The sequence below is a fragment of the Pieris rapae genome, chromosome 3 (genome assembly GCF_905147795.1).
Source record: "Pieris rapae chromosome 3, ilPieRapa1.1, whole genome shotgun sequence".
Classification (NCBI taxonomy): Eukaryota; Metazoa; Arthropoda; class Insecta; order Lepidoptera; family Pieridae; genus Pieris; species Pieris rapae.
Genome location: NC_059511.1, coordinates 4,315,555 through 4,335,635, shown reverse-complemented (window position 1 = coordinate 4,335,635; position 20,081 = coordinate 4,315,555). Strand labels below are relative to the sequence as shown.

Here is a 20,081-nt window from a genome sequence, read left to right as displayed (position 1 = left end):
AACATACCCAAAGATATTTCCTTTTACCCGAGTTTGTACATATGTAGGTACTTGATTTGTTCTTTGGACCAGCTCTACATTTCTCTAAAATATATACAATTAAAAATATGTATAACATAAATTTTATTTAAAGATTAACTTCTATTAATTTCACATTTTTTCATGTATTTATTGCAGTAAATTTTGTATGTAAACATAGATATTATGTTGATTATAAAAAAACTATTGTAACGTCGTGATAAAATTATTTAATCTTATTCCTAGTTGAGCGTTAGGGTTAGGGTGATATAACATTTGACCTTTGTCTTATCTCAAAGAATTTTCTAATAAACTACGCTCATTTCCTCATCTCTTTAAAGAGACAATAGACACTAGACAATAAACACTTCATTTGTTTTTAAAATACGGCTCTTCTGACAACTTCTTCATCTTGTTTTATATAGAACGGGGGGCAAACGGGCAGGAGGCTCACCTGATGTTAAGTGTTAAACATGTCTATAAAAGTTTAATTTATGTAATAAATTAAATTGACTTATGAGCTCGTTTTAACTATATTTGATAGCGTCTAAATACTAAGTATGTACTTCTGCCAAGTTCCAGGTACTTGCTTTATTCACGTTAAAAAAGAAGCACTTGTGATTTTAATTTGACTCATCAAATTTTTTAATATCACGATTACTTATTACATTCTCTTTCAAGTACTACGTCTATTTCAGAACGTAGGTTTTATTTTCTATTTTAATCACTCTAAAATAGTAGTAATTACTTTTAAAGTTTAGATGCACAAATCATCTGGGTCGTACGAGTCATTTATAATTAAGAAACTTTCAAAGTTTTTGGCGAGAATATTAAGTTTCCAATAAAGAATGAACACTATTAATATAATGTGTACCTTCAATAAAGTATCAGATGACGGGAGGTGAACCGGAAAGTCGCGGTCCAGTGGCTTGGGTGTAGCGGGTATTTTAATTTTTATTATTTTTTATCTGTCAGTACCGTAGACTACCGTAGCTTGCGTGAGGAAATGTATACCTGCATATTCAGATTTTATTTTTTTACAATTGGTCGATGTTTTACTCTTTGATATTATTTTTATTTTAAGATGTTCAAACATCGCTTATACTGTACCGCATGTACATTTCACACTATCATCAGCTAGAAAGAGTCGATCAACTCATCTTTCAGACAGTATACAATAATTTGTTGGATTAAGAAGGAATGACATCCTGAAATAAACAAAGATAAAGATATATAGATATACATATCAACATACAAGCTAAATCCTCATAAGGTTGCTTGTTCTGATTGCAAGATATCAATTTCGTAGTACCACATTTTTGATTATTTACTCATCCAAACTGTTGAGTCACTATGGTCGATAAGAAATAGACGACTGCTGTGTAAATAAATATTAGACGCGTGGTTTCATGCATTTTGTGTATTGACACAGTTTCTTAAATAAATATATTGTGTTATAATTATTATGCATAGATTGTCTAGACAGTAGACAGTTGATACCAGGGTCTAGACAAACTGTCTCTTTTGATATTTAACAGCCGTATTTATTGCAATTACAACTCGCAATCAATCTCTAATTTAACTAATTAAAGACTCGAAACAATAGCAAGAATATTCATTTTTTTAATAAAGCTTTTCACGCTGTGATAAGTTAACGCTGTGACACTTTCATGTGTCAATTTAATAAGCACTTGCCAGATGTAAGAGTTACTTCGCACTTGATCTTGTATCCGAATTGTAACCTAGAAGCCTGAATCCCGGGAGATTGATCAAAGTTAATTCAATGAATGAGGATCTTTCGTGAACTGCCTGATTCCAGACAGCATGACCTTTTAAAACCAAATCAATTATATCTAAGAATATTTATATATTTATAACCAGGTGAAGAGGCATGATGTTTTGCGCATGTCTTTAAAAGTATAGGTACGTTTATGGGCACGTGATGCAAATTATTTTCACTTATTATTGTTAAGTATAGTACGGTTGATTAAAAAATTAAAAACCAAACAGGAAGCAGGTAAAGCGTGTAGCTTGTAGTCTGTAGAAAGCGTCGTAATTAAAATACGATTGAACGTTAATGAATGCAATGTGATGCGACATTCCATCACGTCCGATTCAGATCAATCTATTGGCAATTCTCAAATTCTATTGTTTATTGCTCAATCGAAGCTTTGTGGAAATGCTTCGTCTGTGGCATTTTAGGTGCTGCAAACAGTTTGTAAACAGTCGTAACAGACTGGATTCCGTACGATTTACACAGGAAATTAAAACTTGACTTTTTACGAATTGAAATAATCAATCGAAAATCTGAGACATTAGAAAAGTATCCTATTCTTCCTCGTCATGTAATATATTAAGCGTGTTTTTGCTGGTTAGTTAATAGCGAAGTAGTAATAATACGTTCTCCTAATAGGAGAATAGAAAATAGTGAGTGGTTTAAATCAAAATCAGCTCGTGTTTTTTAAAAATAACAACCTAATTGCATTACATAACTGCGCTTGACTGCGTCGTTCTGCGCAGAACCGTATTATCACATGCTAGTCTACAATCAATGTTTAATGCTTTTTGCTTTTACTTGTGAACACATAATATTATATGTAGATGCTATATATGCTGTTCACCTAATCCACCTTTGTAGAGAAAGATAAAGATATTGTATTTCCAATTCCCGATATAAATCATCCCAAATAAAACTGTTGTTTGGTTTTCCTAAATTATTATATTTTGTTTACTTCAAGGGATTTTTTTAGTGTGGCTAAAATTTTGTGCCATTTGTAAACTTTAAACGTGAAAAACATTAATATGACCGATTGCTTTGAAATGATCTTTGGCGTTTAATTAAACAAATGAAATGAGGAAGTAAAGAACATTGTCTATGAGAGAACATAAACAAAAGACACGGGATAATCTCCGGCAAGGGCGATCAGACAATTGGTACCTTCCTGTCACTTCATATGCGCTTCCTGTACGCACCCCACTCTATACTATATGACCTTTGAGGCGTAGACAATAAGGTTTTATTTTGAATCTGTAAATACGGATATGGTAATTTAGTTGACAGTGGTTTAAATATAGAATGCACGGATTGAATTATTGGATGGAGATTTTTTTCTCTCTTTAGTGTACATACTTAAATAAATGAATAAATGAATGACGGGTAAACAACACACACTTTGATGCTAAAAAATAGTCCTAGAAATACGCAGAAATATCTATTTTCAGCGCACTAATATTACTGTACTGTACAAGGGCATACTCATTATTTGGTTACTATTAATTTTTAGCGACGTATTCTTATTAATTTTTATTGCTATCAAGAATATCGCCCTAAAATTATACCTAGTATAATTCTAATGCAAAACTCATACTATTTGTTTATCATGATTTACAGTTTACATTCGCACGCTCTGGTGTAGAAATAACTTTGACATTGACCAGCGATCAAATCTTTTACGGCCTTTACAGCTTTTGCGGATAAATTTAAGCAATGCGTCAATGAAAATGTTAGTAAATTTGGTTGTTACACATTTTAACCTTGGTGTTTCAATACTGAATATCTGTCCTCGCGAACTTGGTTTTGATTTTTTTACTGAGCGTAACTTTATAGTAACTAAACAAGACATGGAACATTTTGGTATGCTTCCACATAGAGACTGTTCGCTTTTCTAGAATAAAAACCTAACTAAAACTAAATTTTTCAATTATTTTTTATATTTGTTCTAATATTGCGAAATAGCTTTCTTCGAGTTCACTATACTAGTATAATACTAAATATAAAAAAATACTCGAACACTTGTCCAGTCTTTTTCGAGTTTTTATTTATATAGTCAAAGTCAATATCTCATGCACTTCTTGAAATAAAAATAAATTTTAAATTGTTAATTGGTTAACTGGTTGGCATGTAGAATTAAATAATTATAAAATGGTTTTGTTAGATATTCATATTAAAATATGGTTAAATGTTCATCCAATTCTTATTGTTCTTATATATTCAAAATCGCTAATTACAAACGTTCAATTTTCAAAACGTGAATTTCCTTAGAACATTATAAAACTAAAATTGACTAATTTTGAGATTTCAAAAGGCGTTACATTTGTTAGTTTCATAATGTAATAATATTGCATGTCGTAACTCGTAAGGCTTGCATTGAGGAAACGTGTGTAACATGAGATGTGACTCGCTTTAATACCATTAGATATTACCTACTTCTACGTTACAGTTGTTGTGAAACGATGAACTTTGTATGTGCAAGTAGTGGTTTTTCTTTCGCTATAACTGCTCGTTGAGAACTATATATACTGCCTCTATATAATTCAATAAAGCAATTTAATTGTTTTAAAAATATATATTTCCCATCAAAAATGTTTTATGTAGATTAAAATCAAAACGTTTGATACTGAAGTTATTAAAGTACAAAGTAATTTTCTACTTTTAATTAAAGTATTTCCTAAGGTAGTAACTATCTTAAAAGTATGTACATAAGATGGTAGTACATATAATATATACAGTGCCTACTCATGGCCTAGCCTCACTTTATGGCTTCCCTAGTCTAGATTTACTAAGAAATGTGTAGAAATATTTATATCGTATATAATGAAGATTTCTTATTGTGAATTGATGACTGAATAGTTTAGCCTGATTTACATGATTATGATTTTAATATTTTATTTTTAGTTTTCTATATATATAATTATCTTAATATAAAATACAATAAAAATAAGTATCTTAATATAAATGTTCATAAGATCTCTTGATCTAATCGCATGGCATAATGATTGATGCATGTAATCTTACAAAGAACGGTACTAAACAGTTTAGTAAATTCATAGTTTTTTTTTAATTTTGATAAACTAAAATCTGTCATTTACCTAAGAATCAGACATAACAATTAAAGTTTAATAATAAATATGTTTATGGATTGTAAATGCACATATTTAACAAACTCTTTCAAGCTTAAACATTTTCTTCGAGGACATCTGAGTCTGATTTAAAAACCAGTGCATGACCGGTGGCGAAGCATAAATATTAATATAATTAACACATATCTAAAAAGATTTTATATAGACTACATCTAGACAATTTAAAACGAAAGGAGTCGAAACTAGTTCAGAGAACTTGACCTAGCAATGTTGCCAGACCGGAATTAATAATCGTGTTTTCAAATGGGACCTCATTTGTCGAACTCGTTATTTATTGCATTGTTATTTGTATATATTGTGATTATTTTAAAAATAAGCAAAATTTGGTAATTGCAAAATAACCTTCGTTGTGTTCACGTTAAGATAATTATAGTTTTTTTCGAGTATCTTTTAAGGAAACAATGATTGAAATTTAAGACATGCTCCATTTGCTTTTTGTTTTGCTTTTGTGTTTATCAACTACATACTCGTGGTATTACCAGGATAAGGCAACACGAATCGAGTTTAGAAGCCTTATTTTAATAAATGTAAAAACTATATATTCGTATTTTTTCTAACATTATTTGTTTTAATTTACACACATTATCCAACATAATATACTTAATTTTGATTTGGATCAAAAATGATTTGAAACTTTTTCAAGAGAACTTGATTGAGCAATCAGAATTTTAAGTCGATGTATAAACGAAAAAATTATATTCAAGCTTACTAATTAGGGTCTAATGAGCTCTAATGAGAATGGCTTCAACTATTAAAATTTCTATAGAATTTTTATAAATAATTTTAAGCAGAACGGAATATTCTATAAAACACGAAAATGAATTAAAGAAGGAATTTCAAAGAAAGTAGTTTTTCTAGAATCAAGTTTAGCTAAATTTTTAAAGTATTCGCGTGATTTTCCACGTGCATGAAGCTTTTTGAAAAACTTTGGAAACGTGGTCCAATTTGTATGGTTTCTTGTAACCAGGCGTAAGCTATTCACATATTTTATTTTGTGATAGCGAAGCTCGGTTTTGGCAATTTTTGCCTAATCGTTCACTGTTTTTTGCTTTTTTATGAAGTCAATTGTGATAAACAATACAACGCATTTTATTGTATCTTTTACAAATGTGTGCATTACACATAAATTTAAATATTTAATGAAATTCTTTAGTTAAACACACAAAAGTTAAATACGGACGACAAGAGACAAAATAAATACACATAAAACTAGTCCAAAGAATGTGTTCGGTTTGTTTCCATGTTGATTAAAAGAGCATTCATGGCAATGTATCAGGCCCCTATCCATAAAACCTCGAATATTTTAATAGTACTGCATGTAGGTTTGACTTTGGCATTATCAATTTATTGTTCAAGGTTTTGCGTAGGATTTATCAATTTTGCTGTATTGTTTTAAATTCTGGGAAGAACTAATTGTATTTAAAATTAAAACACAGAATTTTAATTTTATTTGCGCCTTATATTAAGACCACAAAGATATATGATTTAAGACAATTATAAATCTTGTAAATCATTGTAATAATATTTTGTAATAACTCTTACAAAATGCTGAACATTGCACTTTGTATACTAGCCATGCGATTTATTAATGAAAGGGACATTATTTCTGCTAAAACTACTTATACAAAACATCATAGCTTCTAATTTGATCGAAAGATGCACTCATTATATTGACTATTAGTAACTTATGTTCTATCTATATCATATTACCATAAACTATAGGGTCCCGATCTACTGGATACTTTTTTTATTTATGCAGGTTCTCCGAGACAAAACTGAAAATTTCTATCTACACCTTCAAATGTATTAGAACATGTAGGTTGTATACATTATTATAGGTTATTAAAGAAAAAGGCTTCTTATTTTTTTCATAGGTTAGTCGTTACCCATTACTTAATAGGTGCAGAACTTTGTACTTCATATTTTACTTTGTATTTGTTATGTCTGAATTATAAGGATAAACTCTTCTGTTTTATTTTTTATTTGTGATTTATTTAGTCATTAATAAATATACCTAGTCCAGCCATAAGTTCTGTTACAAACGAAAATACATATAAAGTATCAGCGAAAAATAAAAAAAAATATTCTATGGATAACGCACTTATCCAAGCGAAATTTCGCCACTGCTTTCTCCGAAGATTTTGAGACTCAATGTCGCTATATCGTTTTGAGCAAGCCATGTTCTCTGACTATAATGACCTGACCATAATTTAAAGTCTAAAGGGTTGAATTCTGGGCTAGACGAGGGCCTGTCTTCAGCTCTTATAAAGTAAAAGAACGTTGGTTTCAGGCCAGGCTTGGGTAGTTCGTTCCTTGTGACCAGGTACAAAATCCTGCCAGAAAGTCCACGGTATATTTTTTTTAAAGTGTATTGCTGAGAGGTTTTAGAACTGTGGGAGCATTATTTATCATTCCCTTATTGTATTGTTCATGTTCAATTCCCTATTGTAATTTCATAATGAACACGAAAGAATATGTGAAATTGCGCAAAATATAAAGAAGTTTTTAAAATAATTTTAGTTTTAGTTTTTGTTCCAAATTCAAAATAATTAAAAAATATTAAGTTAATAAAATTATTAAGCATTTATGTAACAGTATTTATGGCCAGACTAGTTATAATAGCATAAAACTATCATTGTTGTACAAGCTATTATAACAGTTTATTTTATTTTTAACACAAATATAGTAATACTACACCAACATCTTATATTAATAATTAAAAACAGATAAATAGAAAAACAAATTATATTCTATCCTATCACGTGTTAAACATGACCATAAAACATATAAATCCAGATCTTAATAGGTTGCAGTACTGGATGGTTTTATCCTCCTACCCTAAGATAATTCATAAATAAATCATAAAATTAGACCATAGTGTTTAACTGGTCTTATATTTATTTTAATGTTTATCTTTATTGTAACAGGAAGAGTGTTGAACGAGGGATGAAGTGCTGCATCGTTATGTAACAGCCCTGACCTTTACGTAAGGTCGAGCGCTTGTTAGAGCCAACGAGATACGTTCTCTAAAACTTATTACACTTTTCGGATTCTTTCTTATTACTTCAGAAGGAAGCCAATTAGTTTCGTCTGTTCAATGTAAACAATATTCAATGTATATTATTTAAAGCGTTCGTCTGACGTACGTGCATTCTTAATTATATAGAGGAGTTTTTCACTTTTTATGTAATCTGTTTCTAAATTGTAAAAATCATATCGACTGAGTTTTAACTGCTGTTCGTACTCCAACATATGTGCAGTGTATTTATATCCTATTGATCGTTTATATTAACGTATTATATGTATAGTTATTGAAAGTATCGACCTTGTCGTATTCACGTAAACATATGATTAATAATTAAATTTGATTGTATATTATTTATATGATTAATTTTAGTATGACAATGTACACCAAAGTATAGTTATACATCATATAGTTTGTACTGAATACTAAAATATGCTTACTTAACGAATATTAATTAATTCAGAATCGTAAGCTTCATAAGCGTTTAAGTATTGCGATGTAAATTCTCAGATTTGTTGTTACTTTTTACACAATTGCAACGTCAAGCTACCATGAACTCGTTTATTACAGTAAAACTTTTTCCGCTGTTCTATTTCTTTTAAAATAAACAACACATTAAAGCCTTATATATTTTATAAAAACAAAATATAAAAGTAACGAAGAATTTCACCTAGTTTTTAAGGTTTGTACACAAAAACTATATTGTTGCGTAAATGCCATTCAAGCGGCAAAATTGATCGAGAAACGGCACTAACCTACATTTTAAAAATAAAATCGTATTATCATGCCAAATATGTGTCTTGTTTGATATTTAAAATAACAGGAAAATATCTTATTATTATGTATATGATTACTAAAGAAAAGAAAATTACACTACTAGGTCGTGTTTTATTATAGAATTACTAGCGGATCCGACAGACGTCCTGTACACATACAAAAAACTCGACTCCACTTGATCATACAAATTTTGCCACTATGCACAGAGGATGGATATATGTACCAGCTGTTTATTTGTTGTATAGATAAATAACCTAGATACCGACTGCAGCGCCATCTGCCAGGTTAATTTGTGAATCTAAACCATCCAGGGCGACACCCAAACGTATACAAAAACATCATTCAAATCGTTCCAAATGTTTTAAGGGAGTTCAGTGACACACGTACAGTAGAATATATAAAGATAGATTTGGATTTGGCAGGCGATATATTGCTTTTGACATATATGCTCATATACTTAATTATATTGAATTTTCATGCTTATTTACTTTTGGTTTATGTGTATTTAGTGCGTAGTAGATTGGTGCGATAACGACTGTAATTGGTGACATTTTTTCTATTCATGTTGTGTTTAACAACGTACAAGTAATTCTGATTTTTTCAGTCGGTTGTTACTTTTTATTTTAAAGGTTTTGATTTCGCCTCTGTATATTTGTCGCAGTCTGTGTGAATATTACAAATACATAAACAATAGCTTTGCGCTGTGAAATAGATGAAATCGTGATTTTGGCTCACATGTTGAAAAAATATGAACTTTTCAGTAAACAAATGACTGCCTATATGCTCAATTAACAAATTTAATTATCATTTATAATTTCTATTAATTCTCTACACATTAGTGATGAATCTTCGTGTGTATAACCAATAAAGTTAGCGTTTACATAAAATATTAGCGTTTCGGGTGATCAGTCATCGTACCGTTAGTATAACTGGAATTTATCGATCTGGTGTTTCTGTTTATGCAAACACGATTTAGCATTTCTACAACTCTAATTTAGTTGAACGAATCAGTTCATAATGCATTGAGACGAGATATGTGGTTAATAATTTTTCATGCCAAAAAAATAGTTAAATGCAATGATAAAGGTATACTCATTGTATTTTTGTAAAAATCCTTACATATTTTATAATACGCTTCTGCCTGTATGAAGCCGATAAGCTCAAAAACTACGATTATTATACGATTTCACCAATCGTTCTTCGTGAGGAAACCAGCATGTCTTAGACTCAAAAGCCAACTGCGTGTGTCAGGCATCAAAGGCCTATTTGCCTAGGAATTGATTAAAATTAAGAAGATACCGTAACAAATACAAATCGTTATGTATGCGACCAGCACAAAAAATTTTAGTGTGATTCAGTTTTTCTTAATCTGTTGAGTATTTAATCTTTGAATATCATTCTTATACAAAAAATTTAAAGCCTATATAGCAGCAACATCGAAAAGTATGTTAAGATGTGGGATTATAAAATAATCTAGTTTGTCGGCGGCCTTGTTTTTCTCAAGTATTGGGTACTAAGCGATATTTAACAAAAACCTTTAGCTTACCTAAATAACAGATAATAAATTAATTTTAACTGCGAATCACTGATGAGGTTTAAGGTACGATTCCTCATATTGCAGTCAATCGTTTCACATTGGCAGGAACAGAAAGCAAACTTAGATACAGCTTACAGGCGGAAAACATTAAAGCTAAAAAAAAATACGTGAGTCTTTTCTCAAACATTTATTTCAACTTTTATTCTCTTGGAGGGGAGAGTTGGACCGGGACCTTCACGTGCAGAGGCGCTATGTAAAGATATTTAAGTTGGAGTGTTGTAGAGAGTAGGTACCTACCGGTGATCGCAGAGCTGGAGTTTTCCTCGCTTGCTTGCCAACAAATACCACTGGATCCAAACTTTTTAAATATATTTCAGTTGCTTATCTATTCATTAATTTTAAAGTATAATTACTATTACGTAGTCAAGAGTAGGTACACTATAAAGAAACAAGAAATAGATATCTGATCAAAATGCGAAATTGAACCAGACTATTAAATATATTGAGCACACTTTGAAAATACTATTTGACTTCGGATCTGCGCCAACGCAGACCTTATCCAGAACCGCGTGCAATTTTCATTTGTCGTGGAAGACTAAAGTATGGCATTCCGTGTCGGTCGCATAACGGGACACGACCGGTCCCAGATGACCACTTGCTGACCTTAAAGATCACCTGTTTGGTACCTTCTCATTACAATTGGAACGGGCATTTGTCAAACAGGGTTATTTAATTAAAATTGTTTCTAGAATATAACACAGTGAAATCGTGAACCGCAATAAACCGACGATGCCTACACAATGGTAGCAAACGAAATTATTTAAACATAACTAAATATCATATATTAAATTAATTGTGTATCTAAAACATAGGTATTCTAAAAATGTATACAAATGTCCATTACCACAGCATTGGTAGTGCGCCAAGCCGTCTGGCCTACTAAATATATTTATATTCAGCGTTTAGCAAATAAACCACTGAAATTCCGACCTAATCGTGACATTAATAGTTAAACAGTCACTAGCCGGGATTTTATTTTACACATATACGTTATTTGTAAAATATAAATGGTAATGTGTTGATTTGGGTGAAATCGCTTTGTTTATTTCTCTCATTTAAACAAATGTATTTTAACTATGCTGTGGTAGGAAATATCTTAAAATGAAAGCCTCGAAGTGGGTTAATCCATGATAAACACAACAAAAATTCGGCAAGTCATGTGAATTCCGTAAGTTTAATAAAAAATATAAATTCAAGATGGTTTTATTAAACAAATAATGAGTTAAATTACAAGAACTGGAAATAGTCAGTGCTCAATGACAACTACATATGATTTCATGAAATAAAAAACTTATTAGAAGCTTAATCTCTGTGTTAAAGTGTGGTGCCATAAGCTATTTGAGAAGTCATTGTGCATTGTTGTGCAGTCTTTGACCTGTTTATGCCCTTTTCAGAACTGGCTTTTAGAACATATTATGCACTTCTGAAGAATGGGATTTTTTATAAATTGGTATTTCAGTTCCCTTTAAACGCAATGGACAGACGATGTAAAATCATCGAGCAAGATCAATAAAATTCATGTAGGATAGTATCAGAAACCTAAGCGCAAGCAACGATATTAATTTACAAATAGAGTTTCTCTCGTGACCGTGAAAACGCTGAAATATTTAAAATAAACTTAATATGTATCCCAGTGCACAATCATTAACGTAGAGAGCTCATACATATTCATTGGTAACAAGTCAAAGCCGCCAAGGTTATATGTAGCATTACTTTTTGTGATAGTTAATACAAAAACGTACAGAGCACGCAGGAAGGCATTTAAATTTAAATGTACGCTAAAGCATAGGTATTTAGTTAAGCCACATTAACATAATTGATTCTTTTATTTGTGCCGTAAAATTTTGTTGTTTCTTAAACAATTACCATGGTATTAAAACTCATATTATTTCCTAATTAAAAATATATTTACCTAATAGCTGTTATATTATTATTACTATTGTGATTTTAATCATGTTTTATTATGAAGTTTCAAGAGTTGGATAACCTTTAGCTAATTTAATTTTGCAGCCGTTTTAGAAGTCTGTCATAAATCTGAGGCGTCGTTATTCATAGATCGTAGTTACAATACAACTAGTACTTATTGTTAGTATGCTGTAAAATAGTAACCAGCGCCATCTAGTGTTAATATCCATAACTACCTTTCTTGCAGTTTCCATTTTACATTAGCTGCCACCTAGTGTGTGTTAATGAGCGGCAATACTAATGCAACGATTCTAGTTTAATGTTCAGTTAAAAGATGGCAGTATAATCCATGTATTTTATTTAAAACCATGAACGTTGTCCTTAAAATATGTAATATTTACCATTTCTGGTCAGTCACAGTTACAGTTTTTTTTTATTTTTATTTTGAATTTATTGCATCTTTTGTTATGTATTAAATGATCTTTCGTTTAATCCATCTTTTAAATAGAACAAATGAAAAGTAGTTCATTTAACTTAAAATAATAAAATACATATTTAGAATAATTTATTAGCAATAAGGTTTTATGACGAGCTGTTTAGTAAGATACGAAAAAAGACAATAATTTTTATTTGTATGTAAACTACCTATACTTTAATCCACAATCACCATTGTAATGACGAATAGGATGCGGAAGTAATAAGTAATTTGAATACACTGTCTATTTTTAACTTCTCTTTGATTCGCTTACCGGATACTTTAAGAACGTTTGTCTGTCTGCATCTATAAAGAATATATCATGTGAGTATATCGAGATATATTTCTTGCTAAGAAAGGTTTTAAATTTATTTTTGATTCCATGCAGACAAAGTAGAAGGCAAACGTAGTCCCCTTAACATCACCATATTCTACACAATTTACATACATATTAATGTGCCACAGCTCGCCTGCCGTCATGGTCCATTTCATAAGTCGAATGATTTATAGCAAACAAATGTTTTGTTCATTTCAATTATTCATTATGTGACCTGAATAGTAATGTGGGCTCAATCGGTTTTGCAACTACTTTCTTAGCTACCACATCCGCTGTGACGTCTTTGTTGTTCCTTATAAGTTTTCTTTATAGTCAGATTGTATTTTTTTTACTGATACCGACGTCAGATAGTTTGATGTATATTTATTCAAAACTTAATATTAAACAAAATAGAATAAATAACCTTAAAATTTAATTATTAAAATATATTATTAAAAGCAGTCCCTTTAGGCAAGGTTCCGAAGATACTGGCAGCGTTCCCCCTTTGAATAGATAAATAAAGTTTGTTGTTAAATAAAGTTGGAGTGTTTGAAATACATGCTCGTACATAAAACAGTCGTCAAATATATTCGTAAATATCATGTATAGATATCTATATATATAAAAGAAAGTCGTGTTAGTTACACCACTTATAACTCAGGAACGGCAAAACAGATTTGGGTGAAAATTGGAATGGAGGTAGCTTAGAGCCAGGAGACGGACATAGGCTACTTTTTATCCCGTTCGACAGCGTTCCCGTGGGACTTGACATGAAACGTCAGTCACTATAAAACGTGGTATAACAAAAAGGAATCAGACTTGGAATAAGAATATTGACGTATAATGACAGCTATGTAATGACAATTTGATATTTGTAAGAAATCAATATTCAAACTATTTCTATTAAATAAATAATTAACAATTATAATGTAATGATAGTGCCATTGCCCATTCGTATAAACAGTGAACTATAAAACTCGGTATGGTTGAAAATTTGAGTTTTCAAAGACGATCGAATCTTTCCCGACAAAGCCGTAATGCAAGAAGAATTCGAAATACTGCAAATGAAAGGACTGAAGAAGAACAACAAATTGCACGTGAACAGCGCCAATAGTATGGCTCGACTTCGTGCTTCTCAATCACGAGAGCAAATATGCAACCTTTGTACTAAAATACAGAAATAATAATGAATGATTAATGTAGGTATTTAATTTTTTTGTATTTTTTTCCAATAAAAAATGCTTATTTATTGCCATTAAGGCGGAACAAAGTTCGCCGGGTCAGCTTGTTTATATATAATTGTCAATGTAACATTTGCTAGTTCAAAAGAACCGAACGGATTCTCATCTTACACAAGAAGCGCGCTAGTCGCTACACATACTGATGTTCACTGATAACACAACACTGCAATTTGCTAAAGTTATACAAAGTCTAATCGGAGGCAATTTCATTCTGATCTTACGTTAGAGAGTTAGCGCAAAGTATGACTCCCGTATGTCTAATTGGATTTGAGATGAACCTCGTTATGTGAAAACTCTACCATCATCACGTGAACACATTTATTGCATAAATATATAAATATTGAATACAATATTAATCGAAATGATGGGATAATGCATATTAATTTATGGAACTGTAAAAAATGCGGGCTCACAGATGTGTTTTATCAATTTTAATTTTATTTCATTAGGGGACATAATATTTATAAAAGGTTCATCAATTACTTTTTAGAGAAGGTCCAATAAATATATATTTTTAGTAAATAGTTATGTTTTTTCATCGAAATGTTCGAATCGAAAAATTCTATAAGCGTATTTTAAATGTCTATTTTGAATATTTACATATTCTTGAGTTTGACTAGAGTTTGGACTTAATTTTGGTTGTAAACCTGGAAAGGACCGAACCCCTTTAAACTTCAGCGGTGCCAGCATTTATTCAGGTCTAGAAAGTAAAAATTACTCTGATGATGTGTACCAATTTAAACAATTGACAGACAGGCTGCTTTAATTGTCAATTGCACCCAATGGACTCCAATTTATTAGGAAACGCTTTTGAAGTGGTTTTTTAGAATAGTAATGATATTTTTATACATTATTAGTATAGTCTGTATCAATAAATGGAATTAATCACAATTTGTCTACAATATCTTTGGAATCTTGATAATTTTGTTTGTAAAACCTTGACTCCGAGATGTAGCCGTCTTAAACTTACCATCTGGAATAGAATTTTATTGTTTCCAATAAGTAAATTTAATGAAATTAGTTTTGTATTAGTATTGTGTATGGTATATGTTCGCGACGCGACATTAGTTTAGTTGGTTATTATATAACATACAGTTCGTTCGTATGCTCTAGTGAGTTCGAGCGTTAAGAAAATTTAATTGTAGAACGCAATGAAAGTTATATTTTGGAGATAAAAATGTATTGTGAAATTTAATTGCATACCAAGAAGGATAAACTGTGCGTAAACTTTTTAATTTAAATTTCATATACCTTCCGTAGTATTTTGTGATTATAATAATTACCTTTCCAAATAGAAATTATTTTGTAGTATTATTATTTTATTATATATTTTAAAATTAAAGTTTAAAATACGTTATATATAGCCATAGTTACGTGAATCTAAAACAATTGAAGTCGTAGACAAAGTTAATACTTTGTAAAACGTGATCGTTAAAATATGTACTTACTGTATATAGTTATTAGATATAATTTGTCGCTTACAAAGAAAACCAACAACGTGAGTAAATAGGCATTAATAACAGATACGCTGAGCGTATTTTCCTCATTTAGTAATTAATAATAATTTTACATAGTAGTGAAAAGGTAGGTACATACAAATTGACCATAGTCAAAGAAGATTTATTAACGGGAAAATATTTTTGAATGAGAACATTATCTATCGGCCGTTATATTGTGTAAATATATCACTAATTGATTTTTTATCTAATCCCCACTGCAATTGCTTTTAGTATTTAGCAATTACGACATGCTTCTTACAGAAATAACATAGAATATCGGTCACAGACTCCGTGAGGAATGAACGCATAGCATTAATTGATGCTCTGTACATCACTATCGCGTTGGACGTGCCGCGCGCGGACGCTTCCGTTTAATTTTAAATAAGGAAAAGCGCGAACAAGACGACAATTTTTTTTTTAAATTTGTTTTCGTTCATGTTAGCACAGATTAGTAGCGAATATTATCAATCCTTATCACAGAGGTCAGCGATGCCTCCGCGGGCGAGATTTTGTAACGTTTATGTTAGGAAGAAAATATCATGATAAGAAATCGCGGCCGGGTGCAAATGTCGTCGATATCGCTAAACTAAATGTTCAATTTGAATACGGTTACGCTGCGGAGACGTATCGAGGCTTGTCCCTTCGCGGAATCCCAATCGCTGATTCATACACCGGTTATCGTGTTGTAAATGAGTGGCAGAATGGTTGAGGTCACAAGTTGGATTCCGCACGCCGTAGTAGAAACACTGCGCGATCGTTCCGCGCAACCAGTCATCGCTTGGCTTACAAATATCCGTGGTTCAATTGAAGAATACGATCCGATGGTGTCTGTGCGACCCCCTTCAGCCGTGTCTCAAGAATCCGAGTCGGACGAAGCCTTTAACGAAATACTTTCCCAGTTGGGCAAAGAAATTTACAAGCTAGATGAATACCAAAGAAATCTCGTGCCTACACAGCCACAGATATCTCTCAGTATTTTAAATATTTTTGACCAATGCCTTGAAGACATAAGTTTACCTGACAAGGACACAACAATAACTGAATCAAAACAAAACGTAAACAGTGATACGTCCGTCCCGTTCGTGACAAGTACGCCTTGCAATAGTGTGATCGTGATGGAAGATAGTGTTTCAGAGACAGTGCCACCTATTCCTCCGCGAAAAGTGAAAGCTCCTTCGCCTACGATCTACGATGATATAGACATAACCGAAAGTCAATCTCAAGTCGATTCAGATAGTGATTCCGAGAGCACTATTTGGAGTTACAAGGAATGTAACCCAGAGGAAGTAAACAAGGAAACATATGCAGTTGTTTGGTCGCATTCGACGGGTTATCACAATTCGGACGAGATTCTTCGCAGAGTTTTGTCTCAGGCGGAGCAGCGCGCGACAATATCTCGATTGTCATTCGATACGGCTAGTGACTTTTCACCGCCACCGTATACCGTGTACGCATTGCACGAGGTAGGAGACAGGTGCGATTCAGTCGCTGCGATGACGCCGGACAAGACGTGCGAAGATGGCTACGAGCCGGTACGCGATGCCCTAACAGACGAGAACATTTACGAAGAAATTGAATATGGGTACAGTTACACAGACGAAGGGTGCTCGTGTGGAGGCAGTGTTGAAGTTGACAGTTTGATAAGTGCAAGTTCGGAAGGTGTAGGTCGTGACAGTCCCTTATACGCGAATCTAAGGGATAACGATGCGTACGCGATACCACCGGACGTTATTTTTTGGAAGAATTCGCTTCTTGATCCGTTTTGCAACGAGGATGAAGAAGATGAGGTAAGTTATCATGTCATTCCTTAGATCATTGTGTGATCATATGTTATTATTAGAAGGATGTATAATAAATAAGGCATTAATAGTGCGGGATAGAAGATCGTCCAAATAAACTGATTAAGGTTTAAACGTTTTCTGTATAAAGTTGGCGCCGGTTTTATCTCAAAGTTTATGAAACCCAATGAAAAATACCGCATATCTTATCGAGTTAATTTGCAGAGCTACATTATAACTCAGTGACTACTTGTATTTGATAAGAGACTTCTTCAAGTACAATACTTTGTCAACGTTTTTAAAATAATCATTAATGGCCGTTTTTATTAATTAAGTGTGCATTAAAATAATTAGATAATTAAATAGTCGTTAGCATAAATTGAATATTTACAAGATACCTAATCTAAAAGTTCAAAAATTTATGCATGTACAAATAATATGTATGTATGTTTTTATAGGTATAGAATCTAAGTTATACCCAGTATTAGGATTAATATTAAAATCTCTCTCCTTTCTTTAACAATACAAATGGTTACCATTATAGTAAGTCTTTAAAATATTTCTTAACGTTCTATTTGATATAACAATCCTGTTAAATCCGTTAACAACGATACCGGAATCCTTATCTTAACTAAATAATACAGCTATGTACTTAGAACTCTATTCATCGCATTTCTATTGTCTTTTATTAGTAAAATTGTACTTAACTTAATCTGTATTAAGAATGGTTTTACCTTATTGAAGTTTTTATAAATTACTTTACCTTTCAGACCTTTACTTTTACGTTTTCTTTAAAGTTTTACTCAGGACGCGTATCTTTGAAGATCCAACAAGTATACACAGCAAAACTTTTCATGTAACCCTTCAATATTTAATAATAAATGGTTTGTTTACAAGTTCATTGTGTTTCAGCGGTATTTTATGATCTTTATAGATCAAAATTTAAGTTACTAACAAAATATTGTTTACACAATCTAAATATTAAGAGTCAATAAAATATTAATTACATATAGAACAAATCATTAAAAGCAACTTGTGCGTCATCAACATTAATTAAATAATTTCAATCGTAGATTAAGCACGCAGGGTTAGTAAATATGGCTTACTATATTATAGTGTCTGTGATTTTGTCTTAACTATCTATAAATATAGAATAAGTATATAAAAGATTATCTAAAACCAAGGATGGAAAGTCGCTGAGTGGCCAACAATGTTTTCCAGTCTTATTGATATGTTAGGCGTTTCAAGTGTAAAAGTAATTTTTAGTTTATATAATAAAATTGCATAGTAATATTAATTTTGTGTTGTGTGAAAATTAGTAATCTTAGTATCAGAGTAGTTGCTATAAAGTTGACATAAGCGTCCGGTTCAATCATCATGCAGACCCATTGGCGTACCAAATTATTATTCTAATGAAATACGATCACCATACTCGTAACGAGGTTATAAGGCACAATTATAATAACAATATAGTATGACTAGTATTGACACATGCCGACAATGTGGTTTCTGCAAGCAAAAATATCTATCGACAAATTGTAATACGAGTACAATTGTCTCGAGAAGCTCTAAATTGTTAGACGCCTTTGTTTCTTATATTGCAAAATTAAGTAAATAGTTGTTATATTGTAGTGGAACGTACTATGTAAATATATAGAAGTAAACAATCAAAGGATTTTGATTTAAGCAATATTGTAACAGATAATCAAATCGTTATTTAATGGTTGAAATTTTATCTGTAAATCAAAGGCAGCATATTCTTTGATGTGCCGGACTTTTTCTTATTAAATGCATTTATCATAACAATAGGGCATCGTTAACATTTCCGAGATTATGTAAACAGCAAAAGTTCCGATAACAGACTATTGTTTTACCTGTGAGGTAATGTGACCCTGTTTTAAGAGATGGCAATAGTCTATAGTTCTCCAATGAGAAGCGAGATAGCGATAATAGAAAGTTTGAATGAAGTTCAGTCCATTGAGTTCGCAGATACAAATTACCTTGAGTTGTGGGTTTTTGTTGTGATTAAGATAAACGTGGTTTTTTTCAAATATATTTTCACTAGTAGTTTAATTTTAATGAATGGGACTTTACCATTAATAGAAAGCTGTAATATTTTTTTGTTTTGATAATTTTATAAATGACTTCTTTTATGAACTATGATTTGACTTTAATTGTGTAATAGGTAATTGATAATACAATTTTGCCTTTTGTATTGTCTTAATTTAAGCGGATAATACAAAACACCGGATTTCTTTTCCAGATTATGAAATTCCGTTTTTTATTAACCATTTATACACAATACTGAAGTGTCAGATTGAGTTGTTTTTAGTTCAAACCAATTAGTTTCTGGTTCATTAGGCACACATAACATCTGCCAAATTGGTACGACCGTGTAAAAATTTCTTTCAATGCTATTGCAAACGTGTTATTCACGTTATAGGTACTCCAATTAAAACTTTACGAACTTTTCCATTTAATGATTAAAATTGGCATTTGTTGGCATGATAGTCATATTATATATAGATCA

At 31.4% G+C, this 20,081-nt stretch overlaps 1 protein-coding gene across 3 annotated transcripts in view; it reads left to right on the top strand.

The window, feature by feature from the left end:
* LOC110997082 overlaps positions 1 to 20,081 on the top strand; it is a 61,886-nt gene that overhangs the window by 17,343 nt on the left and 24,462 nt on the right. The window contains exon 1 of one of the 3 annotated variants that reach the window (XM_022265059.2): positions 16,124 to 17,560. The exons of the other annotated variants lie outside the window; for them this stretch is intronic. Within the exon in view, the coding sequence (XP_022120751.2) occupies positions 16,463 to 17,560 (1,098 nt within the window). The 5' untranslated portion in view covers positions 16,124 to 16,462. Of the gene's footprint in view, positions 1 to 16,123; positions 17,561 to 20,081 lie in introns of those variants that run through there. 3 annotated transcript variants of the gene reach the window in all.